The sequence below is a fragment of the Hypanus sabinus genome, chromosome 6 (genome assembly GCF_030144855.1).
Source record: "Hypanus sabinus isolate sHypSab1 chromosome 6, sHypSab1.hap1, whole genome shotgun sequence".
In the NCBI taxonomy this organism is placed as follows: Eukaryota; Metazoa; Chordata; class Chondrichthyes; order Myliobatiformes; family Dasyatidae; genus Hypanus; species Hypanus sabinus.
This window is the reverse complement of record NC_082711.1, coordinates 56,077,559-56,093,082: the sequence shown is the minus strand read 5'-3', so window position 1 is coordinate 56,093,082 and position 15,524 is coordinate 56,077,559. Positions and strand designations below refer to the sequence as shown.

The following is a 15,524-nucleotide window of genomic DNA, read 5'->3' as shown; positions in this document are numbered from 1 at the left end:
CCTCCCTCACTTCCATTCCTGGCCTCAAACGGTCCTCCAGATGAGGCAACACTTCACCTGCAATTCTGCTGGGATCATCTTTTGTGTCCGGTGCTCCCAATGCGGTCTACTCTACATTGGTGAGACCCATCGTAAATTGGGGGACCACTTCATCGAGCACCTCTGCACCATTCCCCACAAGCAGGAGTTCCTGGAGCCTAAACATTTTAATTCCAATTCTTAACCCCTTTCTGACCTGTTGATTTATGTCCTCCTTTTGTACAAAGATAAGGCGTGGAGGAGCAACACCTTATATTTCATCTAGGTACCATCCAATCTGATAGCATGACCATCAATTTTTCCTTCTGGTGTACAAATTCCCATCCCCACCACCCCCCTCCTCTATTCCCCACTCTGACCTTTCATTTCTTCTCACCTGCCTATTACTTTCCCCTGAGTCCCCTCCTCCTTACCTTTCTCCCATTGTCCACTCACTTCTCTATCAAATTCTTTCTTCTCCTGCCCTTAACCTTAGCCACCCACCTGGCTTCACCTATCACCTTCCAGCTAGCCTCTTTCCCTTCCCCCCACTGTTTTTATTTCAGGCATCTTCCCCCTTCGTTTTCAGTCCTGAAGAAGTTTCTTGGCCAGAAACTTTGTTTACTCTTTTCCTAGATACTGCCTGACCTGCTGAGCTTCCCCCAGCATTTTGTGTGTTGCTTTGGATTTCCAGCATCTGCATGTTTGTCATTCATAGAACAACCTGCTTTTCCCCAACCAAAAAAAAAAATGACGCTAAAAGGGCCAACAGTCAAACTGAATTCTTATCCTCACTTAGTCCCGTGACTCCCTACAACTTCAAGCACAGTTCCAAATGCAGCTTGACTGGTTTGTCTGTGGAAATCAGGCTTGAGTTCACACACAGCTTTCAAGCCACAGGATCACTGCTATTGATCTCTGCAACACCTCACAATTTTCTATTCACTGCCTCATTGGGGAGGTGTATTCAGTCTCCACACTCAAGGACAGTAAATTTCATCTAATTTCCTTTTTTTTCCCCCACAGCAGCACATAGACCAAACATGGGAACTTGCCGACATTGCTAGCTTCCCCAAAGTGCAGGAATGAACTCACAGAGGCTTCACAGGCAAACTCCAATCTGAAAGACCACACTGAAACCAAGAAGGGCATAGGTTTTGCCTGGCCTGCTGAGCTCCTCCAGCACTTTGTGCGTCTTGCTTGGATTTCCAGCATCTGCAGATTTTCACATCTTTGGGCCTCCACAGTCCTCCTACTTGTCAGTTCCAACTGTCTCTCTAGGAGTTTTGTCCCAACCTCATCCCATCTTCTTGACATTTCAAGTCAAGAACCCTCAATTAGTAGTGAAAAAGCAAAAAGCATGATTTAAGTTGCTGAGAAGGGAAGGGTCAAAGAAACAGGGTGAATGTCTGTGAGAGGATGCAGGTGTTGTTTCTTGCCCCACTGATGCTGTCTGACCTGCTTAGCATGCCCTGTATTTTCTGATTACCTTTAAGAGCTGGCTGCAAAGATAATACTTGCCATGCTATGTGTGTCAGCAATCAAAAGAAAGTACAACATATCAAAAGGCAAAGCTATTTTGAAATTGAAGTTTCAGCATGATTTTGCACAGGAAAACCTGGCAATGTTGATATGTGAATTTGGCAATTGACATTACTATTTATGCAAGTTTTACAGTGATCAATAAAACTATATTAATGTCAAAAATGCGGTGAGTAGCAACATCTAGTTTCTAAAACTTCATGACAATATCTACTTGTGATTTAATTCTGCTAGTCAATAAATGCACCTCAGCAATCTGCATGGGATGTTTTTCTTGAAGTGCAGCCATGGAAGAATTTCACATGTATAGTTGTTTTGCCTAATAAGGCAAAAAAAAATTCATGCCCTCATCTGATCTGGATTACTAAAGAATTTCAGGTAAGGTTTAAAAGTAGGACAGTGAAAAGCTGATAATAGCACTTGTGTGTAATGACCGATATTTATTTTTGTTTAAGGATATATATTAAAACACATTAATGATCTGAATACAAATAACTGACTTATGAAATCTTGCACAGGAAGACAGAAAATAGCAGAAGTAGCAGTTGTGCAATGTGTAACGAAACTTTGCATATCAACACCTAAAAAAAGTGAACATTCAACATGCTAGCAAAGATTTCACCGCATCGCTCCTCAATTCTTATTGTTTAAATGAGCTATGACTGACAGCTGTAAGGAAGTCTTAACTACTATTGGTTGGGTATTTGCAATGTCAATCACAGTATCAGTTGCCACCTCAAAAGTTTGAAGCAATTTAGAGAAGTGTATCATAAGCAACATTTGAGAGCTGCTAAGCAAGAGCAACTCTTCGGAAAGTGTCTTTGTTAGAAAAATATAAATTGAAATATGTCTTTCCGTAGTAAAGCAGGTCCCGGGTCTTCATATCGCCGAATAATTTTGCAGTCAAAATCAGCTGCTGGCAACTTATACTCTTCTCCAATACATCAGTCCTTCGCAAGCGCAAGGACCTACTCAACTTCAAACTCTGCATCTGTCAATAATAATGCATTGGACTTTTCCCTGCTGGACGCCTTAAGTGATGAATTCAAAGCCAACCGCACTAACGAGAAGGACAAACTCGTTGAGCTGAATAACCGCTTTGTCAGCTACATTGAGAAGGTGAGGTCCATGGAGCAACAAAACAAAATTCTACAAACTGAACTACAAGAACTGAAAGGCAAAAGCAATTCCAGGAAAGGGAATATCTATGAACAGGAGATCAGGAAACTGCGGCAAGAAGTAGATCAGCTCACCAAGGAGAAAACCAGGATTGAAGTGGCAAGAGACAACTTGCTGGATGATATTCACAAACTCAAAAACAGGTACAATTGTTTTTTCACTTGTGTTTTTGTAGAAGCCTGGTGTATGGCTAGCAGGAGGTAGATAATATTCTATTTACACCCCTGATTTATTAAATCAAAAAGTCAGCATTTTTGTTAGAAAAGACATCATGCCAAATTTAAATCTTGCAAAATTAATGGTGTACTGATTTTCTTAATTAACTGTTGACACAGCAAATTTGGAAACAGTCAAGTGGTAAGCATGTGCACAATAAATAAACAACTGGGTCCTCACTTGCCTTATGTGGTTGTTGTCACTCAGTACTGAACTTACTTGGTATGGTTTATGATTTATTGTGTTTGATAATAGAAACAGAATCTCATTTTCAAGTCTATTCCCAACCACACAAAGAAAGAAAACTAGCCAGAAAGGTAATTGAAGTAACAATGTCAGGCATTTGTAAACATATTCTCCTTAGTGGTGCGGCACAGTTAATAGAGCTAATAGAATGCAGTCTCACAGATCTGTGAACTCAAGCTGCTGCTGTGTGGAGTTTGAATGTTCCCCCTGTGGCCACATAGGTTTCTTACAGTTGCACTGTTTTCTGCTCAGTCTCAAAGACATTTGGACTGGTAGATTAAATAGCCAATGTAAATTGTGCTTAGCGTGTAGCTGAGTGGTAGAATCTGGGGCAGTTGTTGGGAATGGGGTGAGTGCAGATATACGTGAAATGGAAGAGATGTAGTTGAGGGCAGCCTCAATAGAAGAGGGAGGGGAACGCCGTTCTATAAAGGAGGACATCTCTGATAAACTGGAACGGAAACCTGTGTCCTGGAAACAGATGTGGTGGAGGCAAAGGAACTGAGAAAAGGAAATAGCATTTTTATAGTAGATGGGGTGGGATGAGGTATTGTCGAGATAACCATATGAATCAGTAGGTTTGTTAAAGATGTCAGTTGGCAGTTTGTTTCCAGAGATGGAGACAGAGATATCAGGACAGAGGAGGGAGGTGTCAGAGATGGACCAAGTGAACTTAAGGGCAGGGTGTAAGTTAAAGGCAAAGTTGATAAAATTGACGAGCTCAGCATGGCTGCATGAAGCAGTGCCAATGCAGTCGTCAATGCAGTGGAGGAAGAGATGGGAGTATAACCAGGGAAGGCTTCAAACATAGACTGTTCTACATAGCCGACAGAGGCAGGCATAGATTGGGCCCATGAGAGTTTCCATAGCTATCCATTGAGTTTGGACAAAGTAGAAGGAGCCACAGGAAATACTGTTCAGGGCAAGGACCAGTTCTGCCTGATGGAAGAAGGTAGCGGTGGAGGGGAATTGGTTGGTTAAATAGTGTTGTCCTGAAATTGAAACTTGTTCATCTCATTTAATATGAGTGAACTCTGGAAACATGCAGATCAGTGAGCTTCTGTCCTATTTTTCCACCATCTAAAATACTTCATTTTGCATTTGATTGAATTCTAATACATTGTTTATCTCAAACCGGATAAAAATAACTTCAACCATTTTGTATCACTAAACCTAAAATAAGTTTCCATAATTTTTATCATATTATAAAAATATAATGAGACAGATTTGCTGAAATGTAATATGAACCAATGCATGTATAAATTAGCTGTAATTTCTAACAAAGAAGAAATAAACTGTGAATTGCAAGTTTCAGCACTCAGTAAGAGGATTTGTGAAAGCAATGTCTTACATTTAACCACTCCATGATTTTAATGAAGCTACCTTATCTTCTAGTAAGTTTCAGGGATTAACAGGAAAATGATTTGATCATCATTAATCACTGGCAATCAACCTCCTTTCTTTAGGCAATGAATGAGTCCAAATATGGTATTTCATTCCTTAAGCATGATATTTTAAAAATGTAAAATTTTAAAGCTTTATTTCCTTACTTTTTTGTTCTATTTTTATTTTCTGCCCTATTTTCCTTGTCTTAATCCTATCTCTTTCCTTCACTTACACTTCTTTAGAATTTACCCATTCTAATTCAAATGCCTTATTCACTATTCCTCTGTTTACTTTTCCATCCTTTAATATAATTTATTACTATATTAGTTCCTTAAGACGAGCTCCCACTAACTATTAAAAGCTCCCAATGGTGTGCACCTCAAATAGCCTCTGACAACCAAGTCCAGCTCCTGGCCTTCACTTGTGGTCAGCCCGTTGGAATAATTTCTACTGACAGGAGAAGGGGCAAAGGCGGGTTACTGGCACCTTAAAACCAGTCGCTTCAGACAGATGGGGCTCGTCATGTGGTTGGCAGCTCGTCTGGAAGAAGGACAACTCTGATTTCAAGCCTCCATTGCCTTGTAGCTGTACCAACTCTTTGAGAAGCTTGGGAGTAAACCCCGAGGGAAAAATATGGAGCTGAAGTCCCTAAAGCATTGAGTTCAATGCTGACTGGCAACTCCTGTGACGCTGACGGTATCAAACCATATCGGTCTCTGCCATTCCTTTGGGTTCAACAGTTGTGTGTAGCTTGCTACATGGGCAACAGCTTGCTTCCCATATCATACTGCCCAGGCTTGCATGTCTAGACAGCAAGAATGCAAATTCCATGGTCAACTCTGACAGACAGAGGCCCTCACCTCACCGCTATACTAATCCTACAATTTACTGAGGCACAGTTGCCCTTTCTGTACTTTCATCAAGCATTTCCAGCAAACATATATAAAAGCTAAATGACCATAAATAAACTGACAAGGTAAAGTCATACTGTCATAGAAAGATACAATATGGAAACAGGTCCACACTGGCCATCAACCATTTACTTACACTGCTACTACATTAAACCCATTTTTTATTCCCTTCACTCTCTCATCAAATGACATCATATTTTACCATTCACTTACACACCAGGGGCAATTTACTGTGTCAAAATAACCTGCCAACACACACGTCTTTGCGATATGTCCAGAAACTGGAGCAGCTGGATGAAATCCACAATGTCACATGGAGAAATATGCAAACTCCATGTGGAGACAAACTATAGCACTCTAATAGTAACTGAGAAAAGCCATCCAATACTATTAAGGCCATTGAAACTGGGAGTTTATTTTACTTAGGAGATGGACACAAGAGTATATGGGAATAAGGGAAAGGTTATGGACCCCATACAGATTACAGAGGAGGAGGTGTTTGCTGTCTTGAAGCAAATCAGGATGGACAGATCCCCAGGACCTGACAAGGTGTTCCTTCAGACCCTCTGGGGGCGGCCCTAGCAGAGATATTTAAATCATCCTTAGCGACAGGTGAGATGCTGGAGGATTGGAGGACAGCTAATGTTGTTTAGGAAAGTCTCTAAGAATAAACCGGAAATTATAGGCTAGTGAGCCTGACAACAGTGGTGGGAAAGTTACTGGAAAGTATTTTAAGAGACTGGATATATGAGTATGTACTTGGATAGACAGGGATTGATTAAGGATAACACTCACAAAATGTTGGTGGAACACAGCAGGCCAGGCAGCATCTATAAGGAGAAGCACTGTCGACGTTTTGGGCCGAGGGTCTTGGCCCGAAACGTCGACAGTGCTTCTCCTTATAGATGCTGCCTGGCCTGCTGTGTTCCACCAGCATTTTGTGTGTGTTGTTTGAATTTCCAGCATCTCCAGATTTCCTCGTGTTTGTTGATTAAGGATAGTCAGCACTGCTTTCTGCATGGTAGTCTTTATACAAATCTTATTGAGTTTTTCAAGGATGTTACCAGGAAAGTCAATGAAGACAAGGCTGTGGCTGTCATCTACATTGACTTCAGCATGGCATTTGATAAGGTCCTACATGAGAGGTGGTCAAGAAGTTTCATTCACTCGGAATTCAAGATGAATCAGTACATTGGATAAGACGCTGGCTTTGTGGGAGAAGCCAGAGAGTGGTAGTAGATGGTTGCCTCTCTGACTGGAGGCCTGTGGCTAATGGAGTGCCACAGGGATCGGTGCTGGGTTCTTTGTTGTTGTCATCTATATCAACACTCTGGGTGATAATGTGGTTAACTGGATCAGCAAATTTGCAGATGACACCAGGATTGGAAGTGTATTTGGCAGAGAGGAAGTCTATCTAAGCTTGCAGCAGGATCTGGGCCAGTTGGAAAAATTGGCTGAAAAATGGCAGATGGAATTTAATGCAGACAAGTGTGAGCTGTTGCACTTTGGGAGGACCAACCAGGGTGGGTCTCAAACAGTGAACAGTAGGGCACCGAGGAATGCAGTACAACAAATGGAAATGAAAACTTGGGTCTATAATTCACTGAAAATGGTGTCACAGGTAGATAGAGTCATAAGGAAAGCTCTTGGCACGTTGGCCTTCATAGATCAAAGTATTGAGTGTAGGATTTAGGATGTTCTGTTCAAGTTGTATAAGACATCAGTGTATATTTACAAGGATGTTGCTGGGACTAGAGGGACTGAGTTATAAGGAAAGATTGAATAGGTTAGAATTTTATTCCCTTGAATGTCCAAACCCCATTTCCAGAAAAGTTGGGATATTTTCCAAAATGCAATAAAAACAAAAATCTGTGATATGTTAATTCACGTGAACCTTTATTTAACTGACAAAAGTACAAAGAAAAGATTTTCAATAGTTTTACTGACCAACTTAATTGTATTTTGTAAATAGACACAAATTTAGAATTTGATGGCTGCAACACACTCAACAAAAGTTGGGACAGAGGCATGCTTACCATTGTGTTACATCACCTTTCCTTTTAATAACATTTTTTAATCATTTTGGAACTGAGGATACTAATTGTAGTAGATTTGCTATTGGAAATTTTGTCCATTCTTTCTTGATATAAGACTTCAGCTGCTCAACAGTTTGTGGTCTCCGTTGTCTGATTCTCCTCTTCATGATGCACCATACATTTTCAATAGGAGAAAGATCTGGACACGCACTCTGTGTCTACAAAGCCACGCTGTTGTAGCCCGTGCAGAATGTGGTCTGGCATTGTCCTGCTGAAATAAGCATAGATGTCCCGGGAAGAGACGTCGCCTTGTTGGCAACATATGTCTCTCTAAAATCCTAATATATGCCTCAGAGTCAATGGTACCTTCACATACATGCAACTCACCCATGCCATGGGCACTGATGCACCCCCATACCATCACAGACTCTGGCTTTTGCACCTTTTGCTGATAACAATCAGGATGGTCGTTTTCATCTTTGGCACAGAGAACTCGACACCGGTTTTTTCCAAAAACTAGCTGAATTGTGGACTTACCTGACCACAGCACAGGGTTCAACGGTCTTTTGGTCCATCTGAGATGAGCTCGGACCCAGAGAAATCACCGGTGTTTCTGCATAGAGTTGATGTATGGCTTCCTCCTTGTGTTAATACAGTTTCAGGTTGCATTTCTGGATGCAGCGATGGACTGTGTTAAGTGACAATGGTTTTCCAAAGTACTCCCAAGCCCAGGTGGCTATAATTGTCACAGTAGCATGATGGTTTCTTAGGCAGTGCAGCTTGAAGGCTTGAAGATCACGTACATTCAATAGTGGTTTCCGACCTTGTCCTTTATGCACTGAGATGTCCTTGAATTCTCTGAATCTTTTCACAATATTATGTACTGTAGATGTTGAAAGACCTAAGTTCTCTGCAATCTTGCATTGAGAAATGTTCCTTTTGAACTGACTAACAATTCTCTCACAAATTTTGACACAAAGGGGTGAGCCACGACCCATCCTTGCCTGCAAAGACTAAGCCTTGGATGGATGCTACTTTTATACCCAGTCATGATACCTCACCTGCTACCAATGAGCCTGCTTAATGTGGAGTCTTCCAAACCGGTGTTACTTGAATATTCTGTGCACTTTTCAATCTTATTTTAACTCTGTCCCAACTTTTGTTGAGTGTGTTGCAGCCATCAAGTTCTAAATTTGTGTATAATTACAAAACATAATTAAGTTGGTCAGTAAAACTATTGAAAATCTTTTCTTTGTACTTTTGTCAGTTAAATAAAGGTTCACATGAATTAACATATCACAGATTTTTGTTTTTTATTGCATTTTGAAAAATATCCCAACTTTTCTGGAAATGGGGTTTGTAGATTGAAGGGAGATTTGAAAGAGGCATATGAAATCATGAGGAGTATAGATAGAGTAAATGAAACCAGGCTTTTTCCATTGAGGTTGGGTGAGACTACAACTAGAGGTCATGGATTAAGAGTGAAAGGTGGAATGTTTAAGGCAAACATGAGGGGATTCTTCACTTAGAGGGTGTTGAGAGTGTTTAACCAGTGCAAGTAGTAAATGTGATTTTGATTGCAATATTCAAGAGAAGTTTGGATAGATACATGAATGGGAAGTGTATGGAGGGCTATATGGTGCAGATCAATGGTAAATAGTTTGGCACAGACTGGATTGGCCAAAGGGCCTGTTCTTGTGCTGTAGTTTTCTACGAGTCTGTTTTATGAGGTATGAGTGGACATTGCAACTGGTTTGTGGTGGTTGATAAGTTAACTTCAACTGTTTAACTCATTTTCTGAATTATCCTATCCAGGCTGCAGATTGAAATACAACAACGCGAAGAAGCTGAAAATAACCTGTCAGATTTTAGAGAGGTAAGAACATTTGGGAAGACAACTATCATTCTGCTTTGAGACTTTTCTGTTAACATACTGGTTAATATGCAATAATTCATTGAAGTCATTAAAAGGTTAATAACTCTATTAAAGTAGCAACCATACAAACTTTGTCTAAGTACTGCAAAGAAATTATATTAAAGATAATTCCAAATATATTATGGTACCTACTGTTTGCTTGTTATTGAGTTTAAACAATGATCTTTTGAATCTTGTCAGGGTCTACTCTGAGATAGAACATAAAACATAGAAATTTACAGCACATTACAGGCCCTTCAGCCCACAATGTTCTTTCGACCATGTAACCTACTCTAGGAACTGCCTGGAATTTCTCTAGCATATAGCTCTCTATTGTTGTAAGCTCCCTGTACCTATCTAAGTGGATCTTAAAAGACACAATTGTATCCATTTCCACCACCGCCGCCAACAATGCACTCCACACACCCATCACTGTCTATGTGAAAAACTTACCCCTGACATCCACTCAGTACTTATTTCCAAGCACCTTGAAACTATGCCCCTTCATGTTAGCCATTTCAGCCCTGGGAAAAAGCCTCCGGCTATCCATACGATCTATGTCCCTCATCATCTTATACACCTCTATCAGGTCACCTCTCATCCTCCGTTGCTTCAAGGAGAAAAGGCCAAGTTCACTCAACCCTTTCTCATAAGGTATGCCCTCCAATCTAGGCAACATCCTTGTAATCACCTCTGTACTCTCTCCATAGTATCCGCATCCTTCCTGTCGTGAGGTGACCAGAATTGAACACAGTATTCCACAGAGAGATGTTTTAGAGATATCAATATTTGCTGCAAAATATATAACTAGTAGGACAAACCAAAACATGCAGCTCTTGAGTAAAGTCTAGACTACTAATGCCGAAGAAAATCCAGTTTTTAACTCCATACACCAGGGTGGATAGAGTGTAAAGATGACAACTTTTATATATTTTTCCCGACTATCACTTGGTGGAAAGTCTAGGTTCACACTTTACATTTATCAGAGCAGTGCTATACTTGACACTAAGAAATAATCCATTTTGCATACAAATTCTTGAAGAAGTTAAGAGAGAGACAAGCACGGGCTGGAAGATATACACACCATCTAAATTCAAGTGTTTTACACCAACTGAGTTACATCAATTGAGAAACAGAGCAATATATTTCAAGAACCCAAAACAGACCATGGAAAAGCCACTTAAAAAGGGACAACTGCAGCAGAATTGTTTAATTGATGTTAATACAGATAAAATTCTAACTTCTTTCCTGATGTAAGCTTAGGCAACCTTCCTCACAATCCTCAACACTATCATTTTTTGTATCATCTGCAAACTTACTAATAAATCCTCCTACATTCACCTTAAAGTTACTAATATATTGTATATCAGAAGCAAAAAGGGTTCCAGCACTGTTTCCTGCAATAAATCACTGGTCAGACTTCCAATCAGTAAAACACCTTGCACCATGCCTTCAGTCTTCCATCACCAAGCCAATTTGTTTATTATATTTATGACTGCAATATTTATGGCATCTTTTAGCACATTATTGTTTTCATCAGATTGAGAAGCTCATTGAACAGGCAGGAAAATGTGAAATAATTTACTGTAGCCAATTGCTGATTGATATCAAAGAGAAAGAAAAAAACATCAACTTTTCAAAAAAAGGAAATAAGCAGAAAATCCTGGAAATAGTCTTCAGGCCAGACAACATCCTCCGATGGAGAAACAAAGAAGAGTAGAACGCTGAAGTGATGGAATGCTGGGCCAAGATGTCATGGAGGGAGTGAACTCTTCTACACTGGCGGGGGTGGGGGGGAAGATATATTTCGTAGTGTCATCAAGCTTAAGATGTTAGAAATGGTTGCAAGTGGAAGCTGGAAGGATAGAAGGCTAGGACAAGGAGAATATTTATATGATTCTGGATTGCAGGTGGGTGGAAAACGTGAGAGCAAAAGTCCATGAAGCATAACTGACAGAGAGAGCTACATTGTGACTCTAAGTGTGCTGCGCACAGTCTGAGTGAAGGGTCCACAGTTAGAGGGAGAAAAAGAGAGAGGAGCACATATACCATTCAGTGTTTAATTGACTTGGCAGGGCTGATCTGAGAAAGAGCTAAACTCTGGAAAAGAATACTACAAATGTGACTTGTGTTATGTTGGCTGTGTACCCTTTCTAAGAATTTGTAGTATATTTTAGCTATGTGAAGAGAAAGAAGATGGTTAAGAACAATGTTGGCCCCTTGAAGAATGAATTGGGAGAAATTGTTATGGGAAACAGGGAAATGGCAACAGAATTTAATGCATACTTTAGATCTGTCTTCACCAGGGAGGACACAAGCAATCTCCCAGATGTATGGATGGGCCAGGGTCATAAGATATCAGAGGAATTGAGACAGATTGACATTAGGAAAGAAACTGTGATGAGTAGACTGGTAGGACTGAAGGCTAATAAATCCCCGGGTCCAGATGGTCTGCATCCGAAGGTTCTAAAAGAGGTGGCTCAGGAAATTGCGGATGCATTGGTAATCATTTTCCAATGTTCCTTAGATTCAGGATCAGTTCCTGAAGATTGGAGAGTGGCTAATGTTGTCCCACTTTTCAAGAAGGGAGGGAAGGAGAAAACGGAGAACTATCGCCCTGTTAGCCTAACGTCAGTCGTGGGGAAGATGCTTGAGTCCATTATTAAGGACGAAATAGTGGCACATCTAGATGGCAGAAATAGGATTAGGCCGAGCCAGCATGGATTTACCAAGGGCAAATCATGCTTGACTAATCTGTTGGAGTTTTTTGAGGGTGTAACAAGGATGTTAGATGAGGGTAAGCCAGTAGATGTTGTGTACCTAGATTTTCAGAAGGCATTCGATACGGTGCCACATAGGAGATTGGTGAGTAAAATCAGAGCTCATGGCATTGGGGGCAGGGTTTCAACATGGATAGAAAACTGGTTGGCAGATAGAAAGCAAAGGGTAGCAGTGAATGGGTGTTTCTCAGACTGGCTGGAGGTGACTAGTGGGGTACCACAGGGCTCTGTATTGGGACCACAGCTCTTCACGATTTATGTCAATGATTTAGATGAGGGCATTGAAAACTATATCAGCAAGTTTGCTGACGATACTAAACTGGGTGGCAGTGTGACATGCGAAGAGGACGTTAGGAGAATACAGGGAGACTTGGATAGGCTGAGTGAGTGGGCAGATACTTGGCAGATGTCATTCAATGTGAATAAATGTGAAGTTATCCAGTTTGGAAGCAGGAGCAAGAGGGCAGAGTATTGTCTGAACTGTGTCGAGTTAGGTAAGGGAGAAATGCAAAGAGACCTAGGAGTCCTAGTTCACCAGTCAATGAAGGTGAATGAGCAAGTGCAACAGGCAGTGAAGAGGGCAAATGGAATGTTGGCCTTTGTTACAAGGGGAATTGAACACAAGAGCAAGGATGTTCTTTTGCATTTGTACAGGGCCCTGGTGAGACCACACCTGGAATATTTTGTACAGTTTTGGTCTCCAGGTTTAAGGAAGGACATTCTGGCAATTGAGGAAGTGCAGCGTAGATTCACTAGGTTGATTCCTGGGATGGCAGGGCTGTCTTACGCAGAGAGATTGGAGAGATTGGGCTTGTACACGCTGGAATTGAGGAGATTGAGAGGGGATCTGATTGAAACGTTTAAGATAATTAAAGGATTTGATAGGATTGAGGCAGGAAATATGTTCCAGATGTTGGGAGAGTCCAGTACCAGAGGGCATGGATTGAGAATAAGAGGTCAGTTATTTAAAACAGAGTTGAGGAAGAGCTTCTTCTCCCAGAGAGTTGTGGAGGTGTGGAATGCACTGCCTCGGAAGACGGTGGAGGCCAATTCTCTGGATGCTTTCAAGAAGGAGCTGGATAGATATCTGATGGATAGGGGAATCAAGGGATATGGGGACAAGGCAGGGACTGGGTATTGATAGTGAATGATCAGCCATGATCTCAGAATGGTGGTGCAGACTCGAGGGGCTGAATGGTCTACTTCTGCACCTATTGTCTATTGTCTATTGTCTATGATAATTGCTCACTATATGTTGTTCAAATGCTTCAGTGTAGAAATGAGAAACTAGTTTGCCAACATGGGAATAAAATCACAACATAAATACTGCTGGACTTTCTGTAAGTTCTTATATTTAAAAAAATACATTGTTACGTTAAATTAGTGCATACCTTCCTGGATCTTCATAAGTGAATGAAATAATATTATTGAGGTATTGCATTGACTTAGAATTTGCACACAATGAAAAGACAATCACATTGAAAAATTAAGTGAAATATGAACAGAATCCCTACTTAATGCACCTTCAAATAAATGGATCCTGGATAAAACAGGCAACTGCTGTTCCATGTGTGTAATATAGTTTAATGGATGTTGATGGTAGTAGGTTAGGTTTATAGCTGTCGATTCAGGATTGGCAGTTAGTTAGTTCAGTACTGTGCACTGGATGTAATAAGTTAGAAGGCTAGAATTTCAAAGGACTACACTAGTGATAGGGAGACCAAAGCTCAAATCACATTTTGACCTTTGGGGAATTTAAATTGTTCTCAAATAAAAATAATGTATTAGCAAGCACTGAATTGTCATTCATATACATTCCATTCCTAATATGCTTTAATGAAAGAAATCCGGAGTCCTGTACTCATCACTCCAACTCATGACCATGTGATTGACCCTTAACTGCCAGCAAACCACAGATATGTGCCAATGACTAAATTCACTGGATTTATGCAAGCTAAAGCAATGGCTAGACCTGGTGATGCTACAAGCCTCACTGACTTAAATTGTGAGAGGTCTTCATGGCCATGTCAAAACATATGACATAGTTATTCTCAGGAAATTATACCTACCAGCTCCAATACTAGACAACTTTTTAAAAAGCTTTTCATGTTTTGGGCTCACAGACTTGCTTGCTTGGCCAGTAATTGTTGCTCATCCTGATCTGACTTACAGAGGATGATGGTGTGGAGCTATCTTGAATCACTGTAGTCCCTTGTTGTGAAGGCACTCTGACAGTCTGGTGGGTCTGAGAACCAAGGTTCAGACACTGGAACAATAAAAGATCAGTAGTATATTTCTAAATCAATAGTGGAGGGGAAAATGCAGGTGTTGGTGTTCCAATGTTCTAGATTTCAATACAGATGACCTATTTCAACCTCCATCATTTGGAAGAGACTGTGGAATCCCTCCTCAAATACAGTTGGCCACAGTAATTCCACATAGGTCCAACAGAGGAGATTAGAGGGCAAAATTAGAGCACATGGGATTGGGGGTAGTGTACTAACATGGATAGAAAATTGGTTGGCAGACAAGAAACAAAGAGTAGGGATTAACGGGTCCTTTTCAGAATGGCAGGCAGTGACTAGTGGGGTACCGCAAGGCTCGGTGCTGGGACCGCAGCAATTTACAATTTATATTAATGATTTAGATGAAGGGATTAAAAGTGACATTAGCAAGTTTACAGATGACACAAAGCTGGGTGGCAGTGTGAAATATGATGAGGATGTTAGGAGAATGCAGGATGACTTGGACAGGTTGGGTAAGTGGGCAGATGCATGGTAGGTTCAGTTTAATGTGAATAAATGTGAGGTTATCCACTTTGGTGGCAAGAACAAGAAGGCAGATATACTATCTGAATGGTGTCAAGTTAGGAAAAGGGGAAGTACAATGAGATCTGGGTGTCCTTGTTCATCAGTACTGAAAGTAAGCATGCAGGTACAGCAGGCAGTGAAGAAAGCTAATGGCATGTTGGCCTTCATAACAAGGGGAGTTGAGTATAGGAGCAAAGAGGTCCTTCTGCAGTTGTACAGGGCCCTGGTGAGACCATACCTGGAGTATTGTGTTCAGTTTTGGTCTCCAAATTTGAGGAAGGACATTCTTGCTATTGAGGGAGTGCAGCGTAGGTTCACGAGGTTGATTCCCGGGATGGTGGGACTATCATATGTTGAAAGATTGGAGCAACGGGGCTTGTATACACTGGAATTTAGAAGGATGAGAGGGGATCTGACTGAAACATATAAGATTATTAAGGGATTGGATACGCTTGAGGCAGGAAACATGTTCCCAATGTTGGGGG

General features: G+C 40.9%; 1 protein-coding gene across 1 annotated transcript in view; it reads left to right on the top strand.

The window, feature by feature from the left end:
• The first annotated feature begins 2,240 nt into the window (after positions 1 to 2,240).
• LOC132395485 (glial fibrillary acidic protein-like) overlaps positions 2,241 to 15,524 on the top strand; it is a 29,748-nt gene continuing 16,464 nt past the window's right edge. Inside the window, exons 1-2 of the mRNA XM_059972180.1 lie at positions 2,241 to 2,882; positions 9,350 to 9,410. Of these exons, the coding sequence (XP_059828163.1) occupies positions 2,407 to 2,882; positions 9,350 to 9,410 (537 nt within the window). The 5' untranslated portion in view covers positions 2,241 to 2,406. The remainder of the gene's footprint in view (positions 2,883 to 9,349; positions 9,411 to 15,524) is intronic.